The 26,198-nt window shown below is 40.4% G+C and overlaps 1 protein-coding gene across 1 annotated transcript in view; it reads left to right on the plus strand.

Moving 5' to 3' along the window:
• Positions 1–8,615: 8,615 nt before the first annotated feature.
• PTPRR (protein tyrosine phosphatase receptor type R) overlaps positions 8,616–26,198 on the plus strand; it is a 222,690-nt gene continuing 205,107 nt past the window's right edge. The window contains exon 1 of the mRNA XM_016198918.2: positions 8,616–8,690. Coding sequence (XP_016054404.2) covers positions 8,633–8,690 — 58 coding nt within the window. The 5' untranslated portion in view covers positions 8,616–8,632. The remainder of the gene's footprint in view (positions 8,691–26,198) is intronic.

The following is a 26,198-nucleotide window of genomic DNA, read 5'->3' on the forward strand; positions in this document are numbered from 1 at the left end:
ACAGACCAGAAGCAAAGAAAAAATAATTTTTGTAGAGAAAGGAAATACCGCAATTACTTATGACTCCTAGTTATACAATGTGTTATAGAGCCCTTTCTTACCCAATGGTGTTTTTTGTGATAAGCTCAGTTTTAACCCACTGAGTTACCCATGGATAATGGAAAAAGGGAACAGACACTCTCCCTCATCCCCCCTGCTTTCAGCCATCATTCTCAGGACAGCCTGGAACCGACCGGCAGGTACGCGTTTAGGTTCTCCCTAATTTGCGGTGGCTGAGCTATGACTCAGAATCCCTGCTGTCCCATTTCTGACACCTGGTTTGACACCTCAGAATGTCTTCTCTTCTGGGGCAATGGTTTCGCCAGCGCTAGAGCTGCCATGATAGCAGTGTTGGAACTTTTGCTCTCCCATGCAGGTTTCAAACGTTTTAGGGCGTAAGTGAGCAGCGCTTGAATGTCTTTTCTCGCTCTTCTAAAGCAGTTCACGTTAATTGAGGATGAGCTCTACAAACCAAGAAGTCAAAAATAGAATGTTATAGTGTCATGCTATGCAACAATTGAAAATAATGACATGGAAATATGTTCTCACAATACTATTAGGTAAAGAAAGAGTTTTCAAACCTGTAGTGTGATCCCAGTGACATAAAAATGATGTTAAAGTTAACAGTAATTGTAAGTACATGCATGTACAGACACTTATATCCCCAGGATGGGAGTAGAGGGAACTAGATTTTTCAAAATTAACCATGTTTATAGCCAGTTAATGGAATCCATGGGCACTTTTTTCTTTCTTTCTGTATTGTCTATTGTGCAACGGATGTTTTTATTTTTGTAATTTAGAATGTTCAGCTTCTGACTGAAGGCAATTAATTTAGATAAAAGAACACATCAGAAATATGAAGAGAAAAAAAAGCCCACTTCCTAGAAATAGTGCGGGAATGTTGAAGGGCAATCTAATTATGTTTATGGCTGATTCAAAAATAGTTAAATTTAATTTTATTTCCAAATTTGTAATTGAATTTGGTTTTGAAATGAGTGCATTTTCCAGCCTTTGTGATTATCACTTTTGACACAAACCTAATATAAAATATGATTTCCATTTTAGTTCTGCAGTCAAAATCCAGGCGAGAGTGTTTCTTTTCTTTTCTAGAGTATTTCTAAGACTAGAGGATCCAAAAGATTTCTTTGCAAGAGCGATGATTTATACTCTCTATTTGTATTAACAACAAAGGAGTATTTTGGTGGGCACTGATCATGTGGCATTAAGTAAGAAAGACATTTTATTAAAATATAAAGTGAGTTTACCTTCTATTCTGTCCCCAAATAACAAATAATCAAAATTATTTGCTTAAGCTATTCTAAGGAACAGGAAACTTGTGAAATCTTTATTCTGCAGCATTTGAACAATATGTAACCCAAGTATTTTGATGCCACTTTGCCAAGCAGGAGGTTGAGAACACAAAAATGCTTGCTATTGGGGTATTTTTCTCAGTCTTTTCTTGCTTAGATTTCTCATCTATAATACATTGGGTAGACTTTAGTTGATAATTTAATAGAGGGGCAGTTCACAAAGTTTTTTTCCTAAGTTTCTTAAGATGAGTAAAATATCAAATTATGTGCTCACATTTATTTTACACCAAAACCCCCCATGAAATTAAGAGTGGAATTCTGAGTAGCATACCAGCTGGCCTTGGGTAGCTACAATCTGAGTCTGTGAACTGCACAGTTGTGTTGTTATAACTTGAAATGAGTGCAACTTGAATTAACAAAAAGCTTTGGTGGAGAATTATTCAGTTAGTCTAATTTGGCATTTTTTTCAACTGCATTTCTATGTACATGCTTAGTATATTTAAAGGAGTGCTGGAATTTTTTTCTGACTGCAGTTTTCCCGATTGGTTAAGATATCTATGGAATCATGAGAGCCTGTGCAGTAGCTATTCTCTTTTTCTGGATAGTGTTTTAGCCAGGAATCGGCTTTGATAACTTCTCCACTAACTTCAAGTCTCTGCTCAATGCTTGCCTTCTCCATATGGCTTAGCCTAAAGACCTTAATTAATTCTGCAAACTCCTTATACCCACGTTTTCTCCCTAGTCCCATTCCCCTAATTTCCCTTACTTTTATCTACTTTTTCATTTTCCCATAGGAGTTGTTAACTTCCACCAACTACATAACTTACTTATTTCTTATATTTACTGTTAAATGTATGTTTCTTCCTCTGAGAATGCAAGCTCCTTGAGGGTAAAAATCTTTGCCTATTTTATTCAATACTAAATCCCAAGTACTAAAAATACTTCCTGGCTCATCATATATAAATATTTGCTTAATAATTTGAAATCAAATGATATATTAATGAAATATCAGCAGATTATTCCATTGTTTTTGGAATCTATGTAATATAACATACCCTAGGGTAATTTGACTTCGAATAATATTTCCTGACATATTCACTGAACAAAGACACTACTGTGACCCCAGCACACACAGATTCTGTCATAGGCAGGTTGCTGCTTAGGCATTTGAATATATCAGTGGTCGTGTTATAGCCAGTGGTCATTTTTAGTAAGATTTCTTTCTATGTTGTAGAGGTACAGGTCTTTCACAAAGGAGTATTTTCACCTAATCATGTTTCTCAACTCCAAAACACAGACTGATAAACTATGCCCTCCCGATTGTAGAAATACAGCTGCAAGAATGAGTGAAAGAAGGAAGTATAAGATAGAAGCATTGAGCCATGACTTTTCATTTCAAACAGTGAGCAGTCAGAGAGGCATAAAGGCCCATATTTGGAAGATGTTCTTTTACAGCATCTTATAGTTATGTGAGAAATTAAAGTAACAGAAATGGAGTGAGATCAACTGATCGAATCAAGCCACAGATACACTCCCAGGATATTCTTAGTGTCTCGGGCTGTTGAGTGAATGAGTTGTGCCAAAGTGGCCTCATTCAAGGAAATCTAAAAGAATGACCAAGCATTGCAGAAAACGTACCTGCCTGCCTTCAACTAGCTGGCCCGAGCCGTAAGAGAGGGCCCGCACGTCCGGGAGCCGCTCGGGCGATGGGCGGCGGAAGTGCAGGCTGATTAACGTCTTGGGATGGACGAGCGCTAATGCAGGGAGTCCGGGCCTGCACATCTATCACCGACATCGCGGACGGACCTGAGCTTTCCCGAGCCGGAGGAGATGGCAGCACGGCACGCAGCTCCGAGGAGTGTGCACTGCATTTTGAATAAAATTTTAATGATGGACTGATAGCAGAATCTATAGATACCCACACACAGCCTCTGTCTTTGATATTTCGTATTTGGCTAGGACTGCGTATTTCACAGATGTATAGAAAAATATATATCTTATTTGGGTACCTAACTTTTTTTTCTTAGAATACTTATTGCTGTCCCTGGCCAGGCGGCTCAGTTGCATCATTCCAATACACCAAGGTTGTGGGTTTGATCCCAGGTCAGGGCACAAACAAGAAGCAACCAATGAATGCATAAATAAGTGGGACGACAAATCCATGTCCCTCTCTCCCTCTCTCTCTCCCTTTCTCCCTGACCCCCCTTCCCTCTCTCTCAAATCGATAAAAAAGAAACAAAAATACATATTGCTGTAATTGTGTATGTTTGTATCAAACACTTCAAACATATACATTTTAACAAAAGTAGAGCTGTGTTAAGTTGTAAACTTTGTCATTAACCATTTTGAAGTCTTTTTCTTGGGTTAAAAACACATTCTCCATTTAAGTCTTTGAAATAAGTCCCTCCACAGATCAGAGAGGCTGTGCAACACAGTGATTGACAGCTTAGTGTTAAGTGGAGTCACCAGTCTGAGTTCTGATGCCAGCTTCACCAGTTGCCAGCTGCATGACCATGGGCAAATTACTAGCCTCATCACCACTCTCTTCCTCCATCACAAAAGGAAAATAATTCCTCACAGAGCTCTTTATATTTTATAAATTTTAGAGCTTTTCCTCCTTATTCTTAGTGTCCTTTGTCATTTCACTGTTTCCTTCCATTTATGCTCATACCAAAGGGTAGATTATTCTTCCTTGTTATGGCTGGAAAAATGCTTTAAAAAGTAATGATGAATCCACATAGCTATACATGATATCTCCACCTATGAATTTCCAATTTCTTCTTTTTTTATTCTGAAATATTCCATTATAAAATGGTTTAATTCACATCAATTCTTTTACTTTGTAAAAATAAATTATTACTCTTTCCCCCTCTTACACATAGATATTGTTGAGACAAAAGGAAACCAACTTTGGGATTGATAAAGTAGCTCCAGAAAGGATGGGACAGGGTAAGCACTACACAAATCTCAACAAGGCATTGGTCACTGTCACCTATTGTTTTTGTACATGGTTGGAAGGTCTTTGAATCCATTTCACTATTTCATGTCTCTTCCACTGGCCCACACAGTTCCATGGCCTCTCTCATCAGGTAGGGCTGTTCAAAACTACTTACCCAGCCAGGCTCCGCTCATTTACTGTCCACCAGCAGCTTCTTGCCATCCTCACCTCTGCCCCCATACTCCATGGAAGAGATGATTTCCTCTATTCTGCTCTACTTTGTTTTAAGCATTCTTCTAACATGATTCTTCCGAGCATGATTTGACTTGCTCTCTTTGTTCACAAGGTGCCAGATCCCAGAGTCCATGGCCATAAGCAAGGTCCCATCCTCTTGGAGACAATCTCCTGTGGATGTTTCTCACCACAGAGCTTTACTGCCAGGTCTTGGGTCAGTATCTTCTGTCCTGGTCCTGACCTAGTTCTAGGGAGCCAGCTACAACTGACAATATGCATATTTATTATATGAGTATTATGAAGATTTGATACTTTATCAAATGTGTATTCTAACTCTCCCAACTTACCTTTTGGTTGATTACTTACTATGTGATTTTGAGCAAGTTGATTCTCTGTGCCTCAGTTGTCCCATCTCTAAAATGAGATCATGATAGTGCTTCCTTGTAAGGATATTATAAAGTTTAAATTAGACATCCATGTGCTTAGAGCAGAACCTGGCACATAGGAAGCACTCAGTCAATATTTGTTCCCATATTTAAATAATAATAGAAATAAATAGAAAACTATAACAGTCAACAGATCCAATTTCTTTATTTAAAGTGTCCTAAGAAAGAATGGCCAACATGAATAACATTCCTCCATTTATAGACAAGTTAATGTGGAGGCTCCTAACAGTTGAATTTGGCTTGAGGCTCTCTCCTGTAGAAATTCTCCCTGAATCTCACCTCATGAGAGAGAGGTTACACATTTGCTGGGAAGGAAAAGTCCATATGATATGAATTTTTTATTTATCTTTCAAAATGTAAATGATTTCCTTTAGGCCACAGCTCTGTAGGCCAGTACAAATTTGCATAGCTCTCTCATAATTTCCATGCTTCTCTGAATTTGAACTAACTTTTCTAAACCCTAGTTTTACCATGCTGAACTATTTAAGCCCTACATTTAGTCAAATTAGTGTTTTAACCAAGCTTCTTCTCTGTAACACAAATCGCCTTCACTCATATTAGATTATAATGTCAAGGAAAAGCAACATCTATGGACCCACAGGGAATATTTCTCAAACGTTAAGGGGTTGACTTTTTCACTAATCAGCTAATTCATTTTTTGTCCTTTGACTTCACATGTCATGAGGTCAAATCCATTGGAAGCATATTAGATTGACTCACCAAAGAATATGAACTTTTCTTGCTCCTTTATCTTTTTTCATGTAAATTAATAATGAATGTCCAGTTACCAAAATTACAGCTCACTCCAGGTTATTTTTACCATGCTGAACTATTTAAGCCCTACATTTAGTCAAATTAGAAACTGGAAAATTTTGCTGTTAAGGAGATTTTCAGGCACAGTTAATAATTCAGCTAACCTGCACACCTGGGCAAAATAAATAGCTTACTGACTGCTTGTTGGCTAAGTCACTGCCAATTATATTATTTGAAACTTTAAAAGTACTGTCCCCCCCACAAATTTTGGAGTTACCTGTAGGAAAGCAAGGTGTTCAGGGTGCTGCTGCAGCATTTCATTACTATACGTGCATTTCCTCCTTAAAGTCTGGGAATTTGTTTTTTTAAGAAGGAAGAAAATAAGTGAAGCACACCCATTACTATGGTTATTTCCCTCTAACTCCAAACCCTGCAAAAATTCTACCACCAAATGTTAGAAGAGAAGGGATTCTGCTCTAAGCTTTAAGCACAACTAAATAAATTACCTCAAATATCTGTTTCATAGGAATTCCAAAGAGCCAGGTTAATGGTCAGTATTGAACTTTACCAACTAATTACTTTTAATTTATTCTTTTGAGCACCTGTTTTGTGAGAGGGCACTGTTCTGATCATTTGGATACATAAGTGAACACAACCGTCAAATATCTCTGCCCTTGAAGATGGGATTCCACTGTAGAAAGTGGGGTGGGGCAGGGCAGGGAAACAGACAATAGGATACATTTAATAAGAAGTTCTTCTGGTATGTTAGAAAGTGATATATTCTATGGGAAAAGGAGATTAGGAGAATGTGAATTCAGAGTAGGGGAAGAGATTGCAGTTTAGGATGGTTTGGGGTGAAATGGTAGTGCCACAGAAATGGAGCATGACATACCCAAGTGAGGACGTGAAGGAGCGGGGAGAAGAAACCTGCACATCTGTTTTCAGCAAGGAAGACCTGGCTAGGTATTAAAGATACATCTCATTCTCTCCTTCTCCCAGCCATCCGAGGGCAGTTCCCGGCCTCTTCTCTCAGTGTTGGAGTGAAATAAATTATAAAAAGATATGCCCCAGGCTTTCAGATCCTATGAGATCCTGCCTAGTTTAAGCTCTTGTGAGCAGTATATTTCCCATTAGCTGTCCCAATTCACAGTGGGTGGAAGAAGAAAGCATTGAGTGGGATATGCAGTTCGATTCAATAAGCACTTATTAGTACCTTTTATTTGCCTAGAACAGCTTTGTTCGATTTAAGTGAGAGAAAGATGCCGAGGTTCTTACGATGCCTTCAGCTGTGTTGGAAGACAAACCACAGATAAATGAATATGTGTAAAAATATATAAGGCAACGCTGAGCCAATGCTGTGTATACACTCATGTGTGAAAGAGAAGCATCACTGTAACCTGGACTTATGCCGGAGCTTTTTGGAAAGTGAGACAAAGTTAGACCTTGCTAAGCTTGAGTGTGGTGATGATGCAAGTGGAGGCCACTGGGGGAGGGGCAACAGCATCCCATGAAGACACAGAGGCAGAGAGCTCCTCGGATACAGTAGAGAAGCCTGGCCAGGGACTTCAGGATTAGGAGTGATTAGCCAATAGACTCACACAAGGATCTCCACGCTGCAAAGTCTTAGATGGGGGAGGGGTGACACCTATACAGACAGACTGTTGCAGTGAGAGGCAGAGCTGGACCGGAGGAGCCCGGTGACAGAAGTGATTCTGTTACCTATCACCTTAGAAAGAAAAATGGAGACTAAAGGTATCTCCAAAAAACAAAAAGGTGCTTTCGTTTCTCCAATTACGTGGATATATCCTACTCGTCTAAAAGTATGGCCTTACTTTTTTCCCTATCATTATAGTTATAGACTTTGAACTTCAGTCAGGAGAAAGTTTAAAGACAGGGATTAAACAGGTGTGTGTGTTTTTAAATCCTTACCCAAGGTTATTTTTCCATTAATTTTTTGTTGTTGAAAGTGTGTGTGTGTGGGGGGGGGCGGGTAGAGAGAGAAAGAGACACATCGGACACGTGGATCCCCCATGCCCTTAGAGGCAGGTGCCCTGGACCAGGAATTGAACCCTCGAGTCTTCAGCGCAGGGGCCGAGGTTCTAACCACTGAGCACACCTGCCAGGGAATGAGCTGCAGCGGAAAGAGGTACAAAAATGGAAAGCTGTTAGCACGAGGCACCCCCAGGAGACCCATTTACGCTTCCCCAGGCCCCCAGGGTGCTCGGCTGCAGAAGGCGCCTCCACTCTAGTCCAGGAGGCACCCCGGAGGCTGGTCACCTGCGCCCCGTGAAGGTCAGCTCCCCGCAGTGCGCCCTGCCCCGCGTAAACCCAGACTTGGGGAAGGAGCAGGGTGGCTCCTGAGGGCGCCACTTTCCTCCTGCGCTCTCTCCTCTAGTTCCCCCGGGTCACGCCCTCATCTAGACCCACCCCCCGCGCCCCCGCCAGGTTTTGGGCAACCACCCCCCCAACCACGGCTGGCTCGCAGCGGCCGCTAAGACCCGGAGACGCGGAATTTCATTTCGAAGCCCCGGGGCGCGGGGCCAGCGCCGGGCATGCTCAGTAGCCGCCGCGCGTCTGGCTGCTGCTCGCGCTGCGCGGGCCGAGCCGCTCCGGGGCGGGCGCGGGAGTCCCCCCGCCCTCTCCGCCGCCGCGGCCGCTGCGGGGCTTCCAGAGGGCGGAGCACGCGCCGTGCGGGAGCGCCCGGGCCCCGCGCCGCCCCGCCCCGCTCGCAGCCGCCCCCGACTCCGCTCCCTCGCCGGTCTCTTAAGGAGGCGCAGCCCGGCGGCTCTCTGCGGGCGCCGCGCGCCCAGGACCCGCGGATGAATCTCGGCGCCCGCACGCCCTGCGGCGGCGGCTCTTTCTGACACCACTTTTCCTGAAGTGGGGTCGCGGCGACTCGCAGGGCAGACACCATGCGGGGGGCGCTGGGCTTCCCGGCGCTGTGCCTGCTCCTCGGTCTGCGCGCCGCAGGTAAGGGGCTGCGGGCGGGCGGGGCGGGGCGGAGCTGCGGCGAGACCGGGAGGAAACGGCACCGGCGCACGGACTCTAGGCAGAGCCTGCCTCGCGGGAAAGCCGGAGCGCGGCCCCGCAGGACGGCGCCGGCGGGGAAGGGGCCCGGCGGCCGTGCACCTGTTGGAAGGCTGGGGCCCAAAACTTAAGCGAAAATCAGCCCTGGGTTTTTCCTGACCCCGTACGAGTCGTGGTGAACATTTGCAGCGTGGTACAGGTTGGCTGCCCCTTCCCCTCCCCTCCGCCCAGACTTCCCGACCCCGCTTCCAGGCTGTGCGCTGGCCGCCCGCGTTTTCGGGAGGCAGACGAGCCATCCTGCTCGAGTCACCGTTTCTACTGCAGCGGCTCTGTCAGTCAGGTCTGCGGGTGTAGCGGGAGCTCAGGGGGACACGCTGGCTGTAACCTGGCGGACCACATCTCCGCTCCCAAGATCCAAAGACGGGTTCACGTTAAGGATGCCGCCCCGGGCTCCTCTGGCCCCTGCTCTTGTCGCTCGAATTTTCTAAACCAATAAGAGGAAGGAAAGGTTTAAAATAGGAACCTGTCTTCTCTTTCAGCATCATGGTCAGCGTCCTAGGGCACTGAACAAAAATACAATCACAGTTTCGAAGCTGACAACCCCGGGGTAGGCACTGTCCCTGGGAAGGAATTGATGAGATCTAGCCAAGAGTCACAGTGAGACTGCTCCTAAATATAAACATATTTGATATCAGAACCAATATCAGGTTTCCTATGAAAGCAAAGCTTAGGAAGTACCTGGTGAAATCATATGCAATGGCCCTGCTTTTTTGGATAGATGCAGCTTCTATGTAATGCAAGGTCTTGCTGGACTGACTCCTTTATCACCTTTGCACGCACGTGAGCCAAAACAGAATATGGCAGAGGGATTTTAGAAATCCTACTGCGACAGCAGTTGTCCATGCAGTAGTCCTGTAGTGACCAAGGACTAGGTGTTTTCCCTGAGTTTGCTTGTCATCCAATCACACATGCATTCATTCTTTCAGCTAACATTTATTGAGTATGTACTATGTTCCATGGGTAATGAATAAAAATAATGGTTGTGAAATTACAATTCTTATGGTATCTTTTAAAAAGAGTGGGTGAGTCTTTTTCTATGTGCAATAATGAGAGTGAAATATGGTACTTTCTTATTTCTAGCTAATGCTATTTTAGTGTATTGTGAATCTCTGGAACAAGCAATGTATAGGAACATTAAGGCTATAATTAGGTACACATGTTAATTGTTATGATGTTATATTGTGGAAAATTAAATAGTTCTTTGGCACCTTTTGAAAACTAGAAATAGCTACGACTTGGTCATTAAATTATTTGCAAACAGCTGTAGTGAATCCTTTTATTACCACATGCAATTCTTTAATGTTGAAATATGGGATGAAAATATATACATTGGGTTGAGTTTTATTTATATTAATGTTTAATGATAACACTAATGCAAACATTCACTACCAGAAAAAGCGCCTCAATTCTTACCAAGTTTAGAAATGAATTAGCTGATCTATCAAAAATATCAGTGTGGTTATTTTTTTTAAACTAATGTATAAACAATTCTAAAGATCACATTTAATATATCTTGAGTAATTATACCATAAAAGTTATAAATAAACTTAAAATTAAGGAGGTGGAAAACATTTCTGCATTTATTATAGATGAGCATTTGGGATAATGTAAATAGAGGACTTTTGTTCATCAAAAGAGATATCTGAAAGTCTGTAGCACTAGATTCTACCTGGAGCTCAGCCAAAGGGTGTATTACCAAAGACAAACCAATCCATCTCTATTTTGACTTCTCAATTTGAAAAAGAAAAAAGATTTTTCAACTAATTTGAATTTAATAAGGCAGTGTATTGAAGGGCTATTTTTTTTTCAGGTTTCAGTTGCAAGATGCTATATAGAAATTAATTATATTCATATTTAATATGGTTCTTTCGATAGGTGTTTTTTACAGCAGATTGCAAGTTTAATATTGTAGTTGTCTTGCCAGTCTCATTTTCAATGCATTTTAATTTTAAACAGCAATTTGTGGGTCACAAGCTGTCATCAGATTAAAATCCATCACAGTTCTCTAATAACATTGTTAGGACTTTTCATTAGAACTGAAACAAACACAGATTTCCTATTCTAAGCCACTATAGATGTAGGTAATAAGAAAGTGAGTGGGTGGGAGCACAGAGATCAAGAAGTCCCTGATTCCTATACTTGTTGAATGTCTGAGTTTGTTGCTTTTACAGAAGGCTCTCCTCTCAGGATGCAAGTGGGCTTTATAAAGAAGAAAATGAATGCTATATATTCAGGCCCCTTTGACTGAAAGCTAATTGATCCATTTGGGGTATGCCCAGGATACCAGCAACTACTTTATGCTGGCGGAACTGATGACATATTAGAACCCTTTAGGGATGGGAAAAATTGGCTGACAGGATGCGAGTGCTCTTCACAGCTATACTAGGAACTGTTGACTTCAATATAGTCATTCTCCTAATGATAAGGTAGCAAATTGTTTTCAATTTGAGCACCATCTCTAATTATTTGGTCATGATTGTCTGAGTCATTATGTAAAAATAAAGTTGTATTTAGACTCTGACCCTCCCTGAGTTCTGATTGACTCAATAGGGCTATGTATTGTGGTCTATTTGTAATGTCCATGGGAACAGAAAGGGGATATGAAGTACAGTGCTGTGTAGTTATCATCTCTGGGTAAGATAATCCTAACAAATTACTGAACATGGAGCTTGTTTGAGAACCTGGTCTCAACTCTATCCATGGAGCTGATTTTCATAGAAACCCTGAACAAGAAGAGTTATATTTGCTGTCCACCCAACTGCTTACTATACAGGTGAGAAAACTAAGATCCAGTCAATGGTAGATAGTAAATTATTTATTTTAAATAGTAAAACGCTAGGTAACAGCATAGTCAGGATGAAAACCCAGGTTTCTAGTCCTGTGACTGCATATTTACACAATCATACACTGGTTCTGGTAGGTGGGGCCACCATTGAGTTAGTGGTGACAAATTATGTTTCCTTAACCGTCTCATTCTTTACCATTTCCGTGAACCAGTGTAATACATAAACTTCAGTTGAAAAGACCACTTCAAGATTATTCAAACAGTATGAGATCCTTCTTCTTTACAGCTGCATAGTATTCCATGGTGTAAATGTCCCACAGCTTTTTTTTGTTTTGTTTTGTAAAATATTACAGATGTCCCTTTTCCTCCCCAAGGCCCCTTTCCACCCCATCCCCTCCCCCTCCCCAGTCCCTCTCCCCACCATTGTCCGTGTCCTTGGGTTGTGCATATATGCATATAAATTCTTTGGTTACTCTCTCCCCCTCCACCCATCTGCCCTCCTCCATCCCTCTGACATTCGTCAGTCTGATCCATGCTTCCATGTCATTGAATCTATTCTGTTCATCAGTTTATTAAGTTCTTTAGATTCCACATGTAAGTGAAATTATGTGATGTTTGTCTTTCTCTGCCTGATTTATTTCGCTTAGCATAATTTTCCCCAGGTCCATCCATACTGTCCCAAAGGGTACAAAATCCTTCTTCTTCTTTATAGCTGCGTAGTATTCCATGGTGTAAATGTCCCACAGCTTTTTTATCCACTCATCCACTGATGGGCACTTGGGCTGTTTCCAGATCTTAGCTATTGTAAACTGTGCTGCTATGAACATAGGGGTGCATATATTCTTTCTGATTAGTGTTTCAGGTTTCTTAAGATATATTCCTAGAAGTGGGAATCACTGGGTCAAAAGGCAGCTCCATTTTTAATTTTTTGAGGAATCTCCATACTGTTTTCCATAGTGGTTGCACCAGTCTGCATTCCCACCAGCAGTGTACTAGGGTTCCCCTTTCTCCACACCCTCGCCTGCACAAGTTGTTTGTTGATTTGTTGATGGCAGCCATCCTGACAGGTGTGAAGTGATACCTCATTGTAGTTTTAATTTGCGTCTCTCTGATGATTGGTGACATTGAGCATTTTCCCATATGTCTCTTGGCCATCTGTATGTCCTCTTTGGAGAAGTGTCTATTCAGGTCCTTTGCCCATTTCTTAATTGGGTTGTTTGTCTTCCTCTTGCTAGTAGTATGAGTTCTTTGTACACTTTGGAAATTAGCCCCTTATCAGATACATCCTTGGCAAATATGTTCTCCCAGACCGTGGGGTTCCTTTGTATTTTGAGGCTGATTTCTTTTGCTGTGCAGAAGCTTTTTAGTTTGATGTAGTCCATACCGTTTGGGACAGTATGGAGGGACCTGGAGGATATTATGCTAAGTGAAATAAGCCAGGCAGAGAAAGACAAACATCACATAATCTCACTTATATGTGGAATCTAAAGAACTTAATAAACTGATGAACAGAAATGATTCAATGACATGGAAGCATGGATCAGACTTACGGATCTCAGAGGGATGGAGGGGGGTGGGGGGTGGAGGGGGAGAAATTAACCAAAGAACTTATATGCGTATATTCATAACTCAAGGTCACGGACAGTGGTTTGGAGAGGAACTGGGGAGGGGGCTGGGGCAGAGTGGAATGGGTCAATGGGGAGAAAAGGGGACATCTGTAATATTTTAAACAAAACTTAAAAAAAAAAAAGAATATTCATGGTGGCGACTAAAAGCTACCCCAATAATATGGATCCACAGATAGCTTATTTTCTTCAGTGTTTTTTCTCTTTCTTTGCCCAAAGAATTATGTTCTGTTTCAGGAGATGATATTTATTTGGTAGTATTTTCATTGCAAAGAAGTGGAGGTCTTGTGATATCTTAAAAATTCCCATGTGAAAGCTTTATTTTCTCTAGTGAATGTTTTGCTTAAAAAAACAACAACAGACAACTGATTTGAGCGCATTACTTCTCCTCTAGCTCTGGAAAAGGTTCTTTGAAATTTCCTCATTGTTCTCACTGTCAGTATTTCTGGATGGCACAGAGGCGGCCTTCAATGTATCTCTTGAAGATGCGCTCCATTCTCAGAGAGGTGAAGTCAGTTTCTCTTTGTCTTTGAGAAGGAAGGGTCTCTGATGGGATAAAGAATCAGAGAGGTCATTTGTACAAGCATCACTGTCAAAAAAAGGGTAGGTTGATAGAAAAATGATACGTTATTCTTAAGATTAAGCTGTCTTTTCTCAATGAAGAGTCCCTTAAAATTCCAGAATCAGTTTTTTCTGTTCAAAATCACTCAACACAGTCCTTACAATGGCCCAAGTCCTACTATAATCTCTCTTCCCATTATCTCTCTATCATCTCTCAGTACTCTCCTCTTTTTTCTTACTTTTCTGCTATACTGGTCTCCTTTCTGTTTCAAGATGCCAGACACTTGCCTACTTCATATGTTTTGCTTTTTTTCTTTGCCTGAAACACACTTTCTCCAGGTATCTATGGGTTAATCCTTCAGTTTTAGTTTTTATTCAAATGTTACTCTCAGCGAGGCCCTACTGACTATCCTATTTAATATTTCACCCCCTAAAAAAATCCCAATATCTTTTCCCTACTATGTCTTTCTTCCTACAGACATCTTTTACCACATACCATACCCAATATTTTATGTATTTGTTTTGTTTATTGTGATTCTTCCTCTACCCATTAAAATATAAACTTCTTGAAGGCATAGATATTTGTCTGTTTTGTTTACTACTGCATCTATTGCAGATCCTGTCCAGCCTAACATCTGGGAGCAGAGCCTGGCATAAAAGCTACTAAAGATTAAATAAATACACTGAATAAATAAAAACAACGGTGATATTTCTGGTCTCCTCTTTTTGCATTTAATTTCTTCTTGGCACCCATGTGAGACATTTAAGCCACTTCCAGAATGAACTTCAACAGAACTCATTTATCCCAAACTCAGGTTGTTCCCCAGGAGCCTGCATGCCCTCAAACAGACTACTATCTCAAACAGACTTCACTACTATTGTGAACTGAAGGGCAGCAGGGCTGGGCTTGCAAGAGACCACAACTATCCATCAACTCAGCGGCAAAGTCCTTCGAATCTGATTGGCAGATTCACAGCCCAAATGCCTTGCCGATTAGCTATATTTTCACTTCTCATTAAAATGCCTTGTAATGTAAGAATGGCTATAGCGATATGAAAGGATTCATAAAGCTAACTGACAAAGAGAGTTTAAGGCACTAGGACAAACCTGTCTGCGTCTTTGGCATTTAAGGCATATGTATATGTACATTGGAGATCATACATTCCTAGCACCATGGAATTGTATCCTCTGTTGGAGACCACACACTGACACGCATCTTGTAAGAATTCTGGGATGCATTATCCACGTTCAGCATCTCTTCTTTGTTTCCCATCTGCTTCCTTACCAATTCCAGTCTTCATCCTGTCATCCTGCTTTTGAGCATAAGGAAGGTGACTAGCTATCATCTTCTTCTTACCAATAAATATTTACAGTGTTTATCTAATTTGGCCTCTTTCTAAGTTTTGAAAATTCTCTCTGATTTCCATGCATAACCACTACTTCCTAGCATTTCCTGCATTACTCACTAGCCATTCCTCAGTTTCTACTCTCAGGCCTGCCTCTGAGTATTATTTAATGGTTAGTGCTCTCTAGAATTTATGTGTCCTTGGTCTTTTCTTCTTTTTTCTCTATACAGTCTTCCTGCATGATAATATTCAGACCTACAGACCAAAGATTCCTAAACCGTATTTCCATCTCGGATATTCTCCTGAACTCCAGTTCTATCATTACAGTTACCCAGGAGTCATTGGATAGTCCACAAGCTTCCAACTGTTAATGCTCAGCACAATCGCGCTTATTTCCATGTTTCCTATCATTGTGAGTAACACCAGGATGGCCCCAAATTACTCATTGTGTTCCCTTCCTTTGCTACTTTCATTCAAAAGGTCACCAAGTCTTCTCCACTCTCATGCCCACATCACTGCCTTGGGCTGGGTCCTTGTTTCTCGTATAGCATCTTACAATGACCTACTATGAGACCCATCCTTCATAATAATGTCAGAGGTAAAGCTCTAAAAAGCATACTATTTTAGGTCATATTCTCTGTTTGTAAAGAGTTTTAATACAGCTGTTTCCTTTTCTCTTAGCATAAAACCCAAACTCATTAGCGAGGGGGAGAGAGAGACATCAATGTGAGAAAGAAACACGGATCAGTTGCCTCTTATACCACATGCCCCAACTGGGGATCGAACCCTCAACCTGGGTATGTGTCCTGACCAGGAATCGAATGGGCCAGCTACCTTCTGGTGCTCGGGATGGCACTCAACCAACCGAGCCACACTGGCCACAGCATATTCCTCTATTAATGTACTTAACCTGAATATTGAAGCTTTTTGAGGACAGTAACAGAATTGTAGCTTTTATCTCCATGTACCCATTCCCTAGAACTGTGCTTGTTACCTAGTGTACCATCAATAAATGTTCAATGAGTGAATAAATGTATTCAAGACGTATTTGGCAAAATAAGTTATGATAAATTATTTTACATTGATAAAGAGATTGTATCTCATTTTCATGACCGCAGAGAGTAGAATTGACTTTACTACTGCTTCTTTGACCCAGTTTACATTTACTGATTACAAAGAAGTGGAAATGGGACAAAAAAGCTTTCATTTGGACCTCATCTCTAAGATAAGTCCCTGTTCCATGGGAACCACGCTAGCTGTAGTAGAGCTTTGTGTTGAACTCCTCCTAGATAGATATTCCTACATGATTTTCCACTATTACTTCAGGATGCAAATGAGATAAATGTTCGTATTTTAAAGAGATTAAGGAATTAGATAAGGTATGTAACACGCTGCCTGTTTATTAAGGAGTAGACCCAGAACTCCTAACCCTGATTATTGGTTATTATCTATCCTGTAATAGCAACCATGAGCCACTTACACATTCAAAATCAGGTGGAGTGTATGGCAGTGGGTTCAATAAATCAAGACCAAAAATAATCCAGCCCTCCCTTGCCCCCCTAAACAAAACCCAAACCATTACAGAAAGTTTTTCAGCATTTGGGTGGTTGTATACATTTTCTTTCTCTTTATTATGTATAGACAAAGTTTTTCTAGAACCATAAAGTTTTTGGATCCCGCACATTTTTTCTTATGTGAGATATGCTTACACCTGAAGAATGGAAAGTGGTTTATGAGTTATAAAAAGTCACTTTTATGAGATTATGGGATCACACATCAAAAGCCCATTTATTGCCATTAGTAGTAACAGTAACATGGGTGTTATGTTTTATGGAAAGTTTTTTGTTAAACCTCTTAAAAGTTGTTTGTAAAGTCAAATTCAAAAGATAGAGAAATCCGTTTTTCCCTTTTAAAGGAGATTTTGGCCTATGAGTGCATTCTTCATCTTCAAAGCACTTACAAATGCTGACACACTTAGCGTAGCATTGATATTTCCCAACATAAAAGATTTTAATAGCTTTGAAGAAAAATATTTAATGGTAAAATATTATTTTAGGATCAAATTTTCTAATGCTTATTCACCAAATACTGTGACTTATATGTGTCATTATTGTGATTGTATTGTGACAGAAAAACAATTAACAAACACATTGTGAATATAAACACTTTCCATTTTAATAATTTTTACTCATAATGTCTATCTCGACTTCCCTCATAATCAGATCTCATTCAATTTCAATTCATTAAGATGTTGATATTCACTAAAATTGCAGCCACGTGCACCAATAACAAGGCAAAACTAATTGTTTACATGAAGCAGCAGTCTAGACAATATATTTTAATTCCACTGAAATAAATACCATGTTCAGTGGACACTTGTTTCCCAAATCTTTTTCCCAATGCCTTACCTAAAAGGTCAATCTAAACATGATATCTAGCATCATATCTTCAGCATATCTCTATTTAAATGAATGTGAAATACAAATTTTTGGGGAGTTTACCTGGCGGCCAGTGAAAATATATATATATATATATATATATATATATATATATATATATATATATATATATATATATATATATAAGTATGCTTACATAACTACCATAAATCTGAAATATCTAGTTCCCATTGTACTGCCTTGCTTGGCAGGTAGTCCAGACTCATCGTAGGAGCCACCTCCCTAATTATTCTCTCTAAGGACCCGCTGAGTGTGAGAGGTACAAGCAGATGACCAGGGCTGCAGCTCATAGCTCCCCAGCCTCCTGTAGGATTGCGGCTCTGCCAGTGCTTCTCCTCTGCTGACCATGACTTTCTCCTGCTCATTTGCAGTCCATGGAGCTTCTGGACCATTGGCCTCCAGGTTCACATGGAAGGCTGCATGTGGTTCTGTGAACACTGGGGAAGCAGGGCTGTTTGAATGTAAAGGGAGGGGCATGGAGATGGGAAGAACCTATATTGGGCATGGTCAAAGGCAGCCTCAACCTGTTCATGGAACTACTAATCACTTCCCAATATCAAGGCCCAGCTTCCTGGCTGCATCTGGTTGGCCAAGATGCAACATTCTTCTGGAATGCTGATTTTATCTCAGGTGACCTATTATGTATAGCTCCAGTCTGGCTCTCTTGAAGACCTCAGGTCCATCAGAAAACCAAAATTTGATTGTAGAAACATTTCCATGGTGCTGCTTTCCTCTATGCAAATCCAAGTTCACAGTCAGACAGCTGTTTCAGTGCCTCTAAATAGTCCCCATCAGTTAAGAAGTTCCCTAGAGGAATTCTCATGGGCATGGCTCTTGGTGTCCCTGGACACCTCTGTTTCTCCAGAGCATCAGGAATTCCCATCAGGTGTCCACTGGTTACTTCTGAGTGATTTGTGTCCTCAAACTGGAAATGCCTGATATTTAGAGTGCTTAAATTATAAATATTATCATGCTGTTTGTAACTCTAAGTCTGAGCATTAACTGAAGCTATGAAAATACAATAAAAGGATCTCCTCTCAAGATAAACACTGACTTTCATAGAGAGGAGACAAACAGATTTCATTCTAAGAAGGGAAATACAAATAAGTGTTTCCTAAATCCCTGGGATGGTTTCAACTCTATACCAGGTGCTTGTATAAGATAATCATTTCACACTTTAGGATAGAAAGTATGTTATGAAATGGCATGCTTGTACTTTGGAAACAGCAAAAATATACTCTAACTCACTAGCATAGTAAAGAGCAAACAATCAAAAACAACCACCACAAAAAATTTAGGCTCTATAATCTGACTACTTGGGTTTGAATCCCAACTCTGCTATTTACAGTTTAAATTACCTGTGCCTCCCTTTTCTTATCTTAAAAAGAAATCACTCTAAAGCCTTCTTTTGTAAAAAGTGCCTGCTACAAAAATCGAATTGGCATGCCTCAAGTTTTTAAAATACTAGTAGAACCTTTGCCTTATAAATTTAAAAATGTTCAGGCAAAATTAGTAAGTTTGTATTGGAGGGAATAACTTGTGTTTTCCAAACTGAAGTATATAAGAGAATAAAATCCCATAACCTTTAGAGACCCTGCAGCCCTTCATCGCTTAGTCTCAGGGCTTGGATAGGATTTGTAGTATCATCGCTCCTGACGTCTGATTCTACAAGCTGTCTGAATTCACAACATCCAGTGGGCCCAAATCTCCCCCTTCGGATGCTGAACTCTCTCCAGGTCCACATACACCTTGAAAGCTATGTGTTGCCTGGTCTGCATACTCCAGTGTGAAGAGCCTGTCTGCGTACCTTTGGGGTGTGTGGCAGGGAGGGGTGTGCTTCATGAAATCAGGGTTCCTACGCCTGCATTCTGGGAATCAGGCCTACTTCCTCCCTAGAGTTAGGTTCTGCTGAGTCAGGATAAGTTCCCAGGGGTGAAGGGTCCATGCCTCCAGTCTAAGCCTGTCCTGTGTGTGCCTGAAGCAAAAGCTCTGGTCCCCCAAACTTCACCCTGCAGCACCAGCTCCCATTGCTGGCAGTCCCCCCACCCCCGGCCCAGGCCCAGACCCTGATGTCTTGAAGTTCGCCCTCTGGAGCTGTGTGCTTAGGCTGCTCTTCTCAACTAGCTGCATTTTAGAAAAGATGTGACAAACTGATCTGCTCCAGAGAAGTAGCGATTAACTGCATGGTCCTTCCCTAGCAGATGCTCATTTTGCCAAGGAATTATGAGTATATTGCCTTAGCCCAGTGGCAATTTCAAATTATGGATGAAGGGACTAGAACAGGATGGAGTAGAAGTGTTGACCTGAAGGGCCTACCAAGTACCCCTTAGTTTTTAAACACAGGCCAGAGACCAGGGCAGGAATCTCTTCAAGTGGCCTCTGGGGACCTCCTTCCTCACCCTCCTGCTCTGATATCTGGAAGTTTATATTTCTGTAGTATCATTACTGTAGCAATATTTTCATTTTTTTGGATTTTATAATGTTCATTTTGCTGTGTTTTAATATAATTCCTAATCTACTTATGAGAATTAATCGTAAAGCCAACACTTCCTTTTCTTTGTTTTGCAATTAGAGCCCAGCCATTTGGAGAACTCTACTATAAAAAATGGGAATGAGTTATAATCTCTATAGCTATTTGTAAATAATAGTGTTTAGCTGTTTGCATAACAATGACTGATGTCTAGAAATTAGATTGAACAAATGTGCTGCTTCACTACTCAGTAAGTGCACACAGAACTCAATTCCTGCGATTTCTGCAGAAGTTAGCATTTTTCAGCTTTCTTGCCCTATGATCATTTTTCTCCATTTCATATTTCCCCAGAGGGCATATCTTGATGAAGGTCGTCTCTTAATGGCCGTGTAGAGTTTAAGAGACACTAGCATTTACTCCTGTCAACTTCTCCTCCAAGCATCCTTCAACTCAGTGCTTCAGGAACTGGGGGCAGCTGACAGCTTCTGTCTGCGCCAACATCTCACTTCCTCCAGTGGTCTGAGGCCAGTGGTCTTAACCCCACTTCCTTTTCATGACTTATGTCTAGTCACATTGTCCCACAGGATGCTGTCCGAACTGTATTATGTTCCATTCTGGAATATATAGCTATCAAATGAAAAATAAGTCCATTAAAGCTGGGCAAAAATCAGGAAACATGAAACCCTTTCATTGTAATTTTACCACCAGCACATAGCACACAGTGGATTTCTCCTGTCAATTCTGTGGCTCCCAGATAGTTTTCCACTGTGCTGCTCAACTTTCAGTGGGAGAGATAAATTGGAAGAAGTAAGGGACACTTAGAATCATCCCACTGGGCTGGAAGTGGGAGTAGGAACCACATTTTCTAATGGAATATTTGGGAAATGTGGAGTGTTAATAAGAAAGAACATGCAGGAAAAGTTTACAGGATGCCTTAATTAAAACCATTCCTTATTCCTGTAGTGTTTAAGTCCTCTCCTATGTAGAGGAAAATAGAGCCAGCTCTGTAAAAATAGACTAATTACTTTGGTGTTGATTTTTTTATTTTTATTGTAGATATACTAGACACATCACTGGCCAAACATGTGATAGTATTAGAAAATGACACAGCACCTCCTCATGGGATTATGTTTTCACACCTAGTGACCAGTGCATAAACTAGATTTTAGGAAAAACACTCCTCGAAGAAGGTCTTTCAATATAAGTCTTTTTGGGGAGGACTATGATGGTTTACAATTTTTGTAAGTTCAATCATTGTTATCTTGTAGACACTCATTTTATTATTTTTAACTTTTATATGACAAAATAGCTGGTTTGAAGATGAATTTTTTTTGTCAAATTGCTCGTTTGGTGTCAGAGTACAAAGCAAAACAAATGTGTGCACTTATAAGTACACGCATATACATTTGCACATAACTAAAGGACACAAACTGAATTTTATAAAACTGGATTTATATATAGACAAAGCCATAATGGAATTCTTCAAAAACACTGATGTACTTTGCTGCTATGATTAGTAGGAGTCAGCAAGCTATATATACTTGGGAGGTTATGCTAACAGACATCCCTTGATACATCTTATAGTGTACGTCTGGAAGATTCTGTGTTATTGCTGTGGGTATTTTAACTGGAGATTAGTTACCTCTTGGGTTAGCAATACCAAAAGATACAGAAAAAGTAGAAGAATAGTTTTAATATTAGCCTCCTTACATCCAAGGATATCGCTGCTGGAAATCCCTGCTCCTGGAAGTTCCCAAAGGGTCTTTTATTGTACTTATGAAAAAACTTATCTTTTTAGAAAAAAATTGGCACCATGTGAAACCTAAGTGAATTGAGGCTGCTTTTTTACTGAAGAGCATTTCTAATTTAGTCGTAGATATATAAGAGTAACCTTCGTTTTCTGATGAAAAAAGCTAAGGTTCAGCGATGAAGAAGAGAACTGTTCAAGTTCACATCCATGAGAGGAGACCTGTGGGGGAGGCAATTTAAATAATCTAGGTCCCTTACCTCTTAATTCATTGCTTTTTCGAAAAGTATGTTTCTTTAATTTTGCAATACTATTAATAGGCATTTTCTATATAAACTTTCATTGGTTCTTCTGTGTATTTTTAACTTTTCCTGAGAGGCATTTACAAATCAAATGAGAGCCTCATCATTTCTGATGTAGAAATTACCAAGGGTTATCCATTTATGTCTCTTTTCTAGAGAAGAAATTGTTGGCAATACTTTAAAAAAAAAAAGATTGCCCCTTTACAAAATGATCAAAGAACAAAGTTGCCTTTTTGACTGTTCACTTTTCAGGCCTTTATAAACTACTGTTTCATATTTTTGTTCTTTTCACATGTTATTGAATCTGATTTAAACACTTGTAATACAAGGATTTATTCTGAGAGTGTGTATACCACACTATTCTACCTTGTATATCCAGGAATTACCAAAAATGAATTTGAAATAATGAATCACAATGTACTTCAACTTAACATTGCAATTTCATACACTTCTTTTCCTTTGTTAAAGATCTCTTCAGAGATTATCAAGGTCATATCCAGATTGAAATTTCAACTGTGGAATTTTGTGACCACCAGAACTGGTTATTCTCATGTAAATGTTGCTTCTATGATAAAAGCAATTTTATTTCAAATGAAGATGAGTATATTTGACAAACTACTTACTAAACATTTTGAGAGACACTTTGTCCCCAACAGGTGGAGAAAATTGTCATTGAGCTCTTAATGAAGATGAGGAATGCTACATCTCATCTCATATCAACTTTGTTCCTTGATTTTTACAAGAACAGTTTCAATTTTCCTCCGTTCTCCTGAACCCCCCACCCCGCATCTTTCTTCCTTGTCTTCTCTCTCTTATGATATGACTTCATCCCCTCCTACACAGAAAAAATAGAAGACACCAGAAGATAACTTGTTCAACTTCTATCACCAAAACCATTAACATCCCTGATCTCCTCCCTTCCTCCATATTGATGCAGGAGCTCCAGGGGTCCCAGGACCCCAAGGTCCACAACCAACTGTGTGTTCTTAGTTTGGGCAGGAAAGAATTCAAATGAGAGCCAGTATAAAGTTTAAAGTGAAAGTGAGTTTATCAGTGAAGTGAGACAAAGTGGACACAGAGAGAGCAGCCCCTCCCTAGTAGTATTTATTTCTTTTATTGAGGCTCATTTAATCTAGGGGTAGTGCATTCAATAAAGGTGAGGAATATTCAGGACTTTTCTACGGGAGAAGGGCAGAGACTTCTCAGAAGGGCTCTGTGGGCCCTTTTGTGACCTTTTATGGGCTTTCTGTTTTATATATATTACAATGAGCATATAATGAGGCTAGGGATCACCGTAAGGTAAAAGTGATTGCCATGCTGGATTTGGCTGGTCTGCGGATTCTAAGCTGTAAATCCATTGGGGGTGAGGGAGTGATAAACTTACAGAAAATAGTTTCAGTGTGTGTGTGGGGGGAGCTAGAATTAATTGGATTGAGGAGTGAGTGGGAAGTAAAGGAGAAAACATGAACAACTCTTGCAGCAAGTTGGGTGTGATGAGAGAGTGACAGTGTTATCAGGAAGGGAAGGGAAGGTTGAGAGATTTGGTTCTTTGTTTCAAGATAGGAGAGATTAGAGTACATTTACTAAATAAAAGGAAGGAGTCAGCTGAGAAGGAGTGGTTGAAAATAAAGGAGAGAGCAAGTGGAATAATCATTTGATTGAGTTCCCCCAGAAGATCAGAGGAGGTGGGATCCAGAGGACAGGCAGGAAAATGAGCCTTGGATTGGAGATTAAAAGGATATTTAGCCTCCATGTCTTTGTGTGTTTTTCTTTTTTTTCTTATGATTGATTTCTAGTTTCATACCTTTACGGTCAGAGAAGATGCTTGATATGATTTCAATCTTCTTAAATTTATTGAGGTTTGTTTTATGTCCTAACATGTGGTCTATCCTATAAAATGTTCAATGTACACTTAAAAAGAATGAATATTCTGCTGCTTTGGAGTGAAATGCTGTGAAAATATCAATTAAGTCTATTTGATCCAGTATATTATTTACTGCCACTGTTTTCTTGTTGATTTTCTGTCGGGAAGATCTATCCATTGATGTTAATGGGGTGTTAAAATCCCCTATCATGACTGTATTACTTTCTGTCTCTCCCTTTGTGTCCATTAATATTTGCTTTACATATATAGGTGCTCCTATGTTGGATGCGTAAATGTTTACAAAGGTTATAGCCTCTTGTTGGATTGCTCCCTTTATCATTATGTAGTGTCCTGCTTTGTCTCTTCTTATGGCCCTTGTTTTGAAGTCTATTTTGTCAAATATAAGTATTGCTGCCCCAGCTTTTTATTCATTTCCATTTGCATGAAATATCTTTTTCAATCCATTTACTTTTAGTCTGTGTGTATCTTTCATTTTGTAAATGAAATGGCCTCTTGTAGATAGCATATATATATATGGGTCTTGTTTTCTTACCCATTTAGCTATCCTGTGTCTTTTGATTGGAGCAAATACAGCATTTACATTTAAAGTGATTATTGATAGGTACGTATTTATTGTGATTTTATTCTTTTAAGTATGTTCCTCTGTTCCTCCTCATCAGCCTCCTCCTCCTCCTTCCTCCCCCTTCTTCTTCTTAAAGCAGACCCTTTAACATTTCTTATAATACTGGCTTAGTGGTAACAAACTCCTTTAGCTTTTTCTTGTCTGGGAACTCTTTATTTCTCCTTCAATTTTAAATGCTCGCCTTGCTGGGTAAAGTAGTCTTGCTTATATGTTCTTACTTTTCATCACTTTGAATATTTAATGGCAGTCCCTTCTGGCTTGAAATATTTCTGTTGAGAAATCAAGTGACAGTCTTATTTGAGCTCCCTCGCAGGTTACTGTCTTTCTTTTGCTGCTTTTAAGATTCTCTCTTTACCTTTAATCTTTTGCATTGTAATTATGATATGTCTTGGTGTGGGCCTCTTTAGGTTCACCTTGTTTGTGAATCTCTGTGCTTCCTGGACTTGTGTGTCTTTTTCCTTTACCTGGTTAGGGAAGTTTTGGGTCATTATTTCTTCAAATAGATTGTTGATCCTTTACCCTCTTTCTTCTCCCTCTGGTACCTCTATGGTGAAGATGTTGTTATGCTTCATGTTGTCCCAAAGGTCCCTTAAATTATTATTTTAAATTCTTTTTGCTTTTTGCTTCTCTGATTGACTGCTGTGGTTTTTTTACTTTGTCTTCCAAAACGCTGATTCAATCCTCTGCTTCATGCAATCTACTGTTTATTCTTTCCAGTGTATTCTTCATTTCAGATGTTGTATTCATTTCCAACTGGTCTTCTTTTATGGTTTCTATGTCATTTTTCATGCTATTGAGCATCCTTATAACCATTACTTTGAACTCTATATCTGATAAATTTCTTGCCTCCATTTTATTTAGCTCTTTTTCTAGAGATTACTCCTATTCATTTATTTGGGGCATGTTTCTTTGTCTCCCCATTTGGGCTGCATCTTTGTGTTTGTTTCTATGTATTAGATAGATCTGCTACGAATCCCAGTCTTGGTAAGTGACCTTATGCAGTAGGTGTCCTTAGGGTTCAGTGGCACAGTCTCCTTGATCACCTAATCTGGGTACTCCAGGAATGTCCCTTGTGTGGGTTATGTGGACCCTCCTGTTGTAATTGAGTCTTGATTGCTATTGGCCCTTTTGTGCATGGAATCTACCCTCAGACTGGCTGGCTGTGAGGCTCAACCCTGACCATGGCTTGTGAGCTGCTATGCAGGTGTTGACCACATGAAGTGGAACTTGCCTCAGCAGGGTTTAGTGCCTGCCGAGATCTCCCTTTGGATGTGCCACTTGTGAAGTTTATTGTCTTTTGCTCTGATGTTGTCTGAAGCTGGTCACTAGGTGTGATGTTTCTGGGCCTCTTGGGGGGGAATCTGGTGCAGGTCAATGTCAGATGATGCTTGTGACAGTCCCTGGAAACCTGTTCAGAGCTACAAAGTGATCCATAGTTTGTGGCTGCCTCTACTGGGCCTGGGTGTGTGCAGGAACAACCAAGCTGTGCACCAAGGCTGACTTTTACTAACACCAGGCCCAGGGGGAGGTCAGCAAAAGGAGCAAAGCACCCTGAAATCCACCTCCATTTGCTTCCACTTGCCAAATGC

The sequence above is a fragment of the Miniopterus natalensis genome, chromosome 2 (genome assembly GCF_054644295.1).
Source record: "Miniopterus natalensis isolate mMinNat1 chromosome 2, mMinNat1.hap1, whole genome shotgun sequence".
Classification (NCBI taxonomy): domain Eukaryota; kingdom Metazoa; phylum Chordata; class Mammalia; order Chiroptera; family Miniopteridae; genus Miniopterus; species Miniopterus natalensis.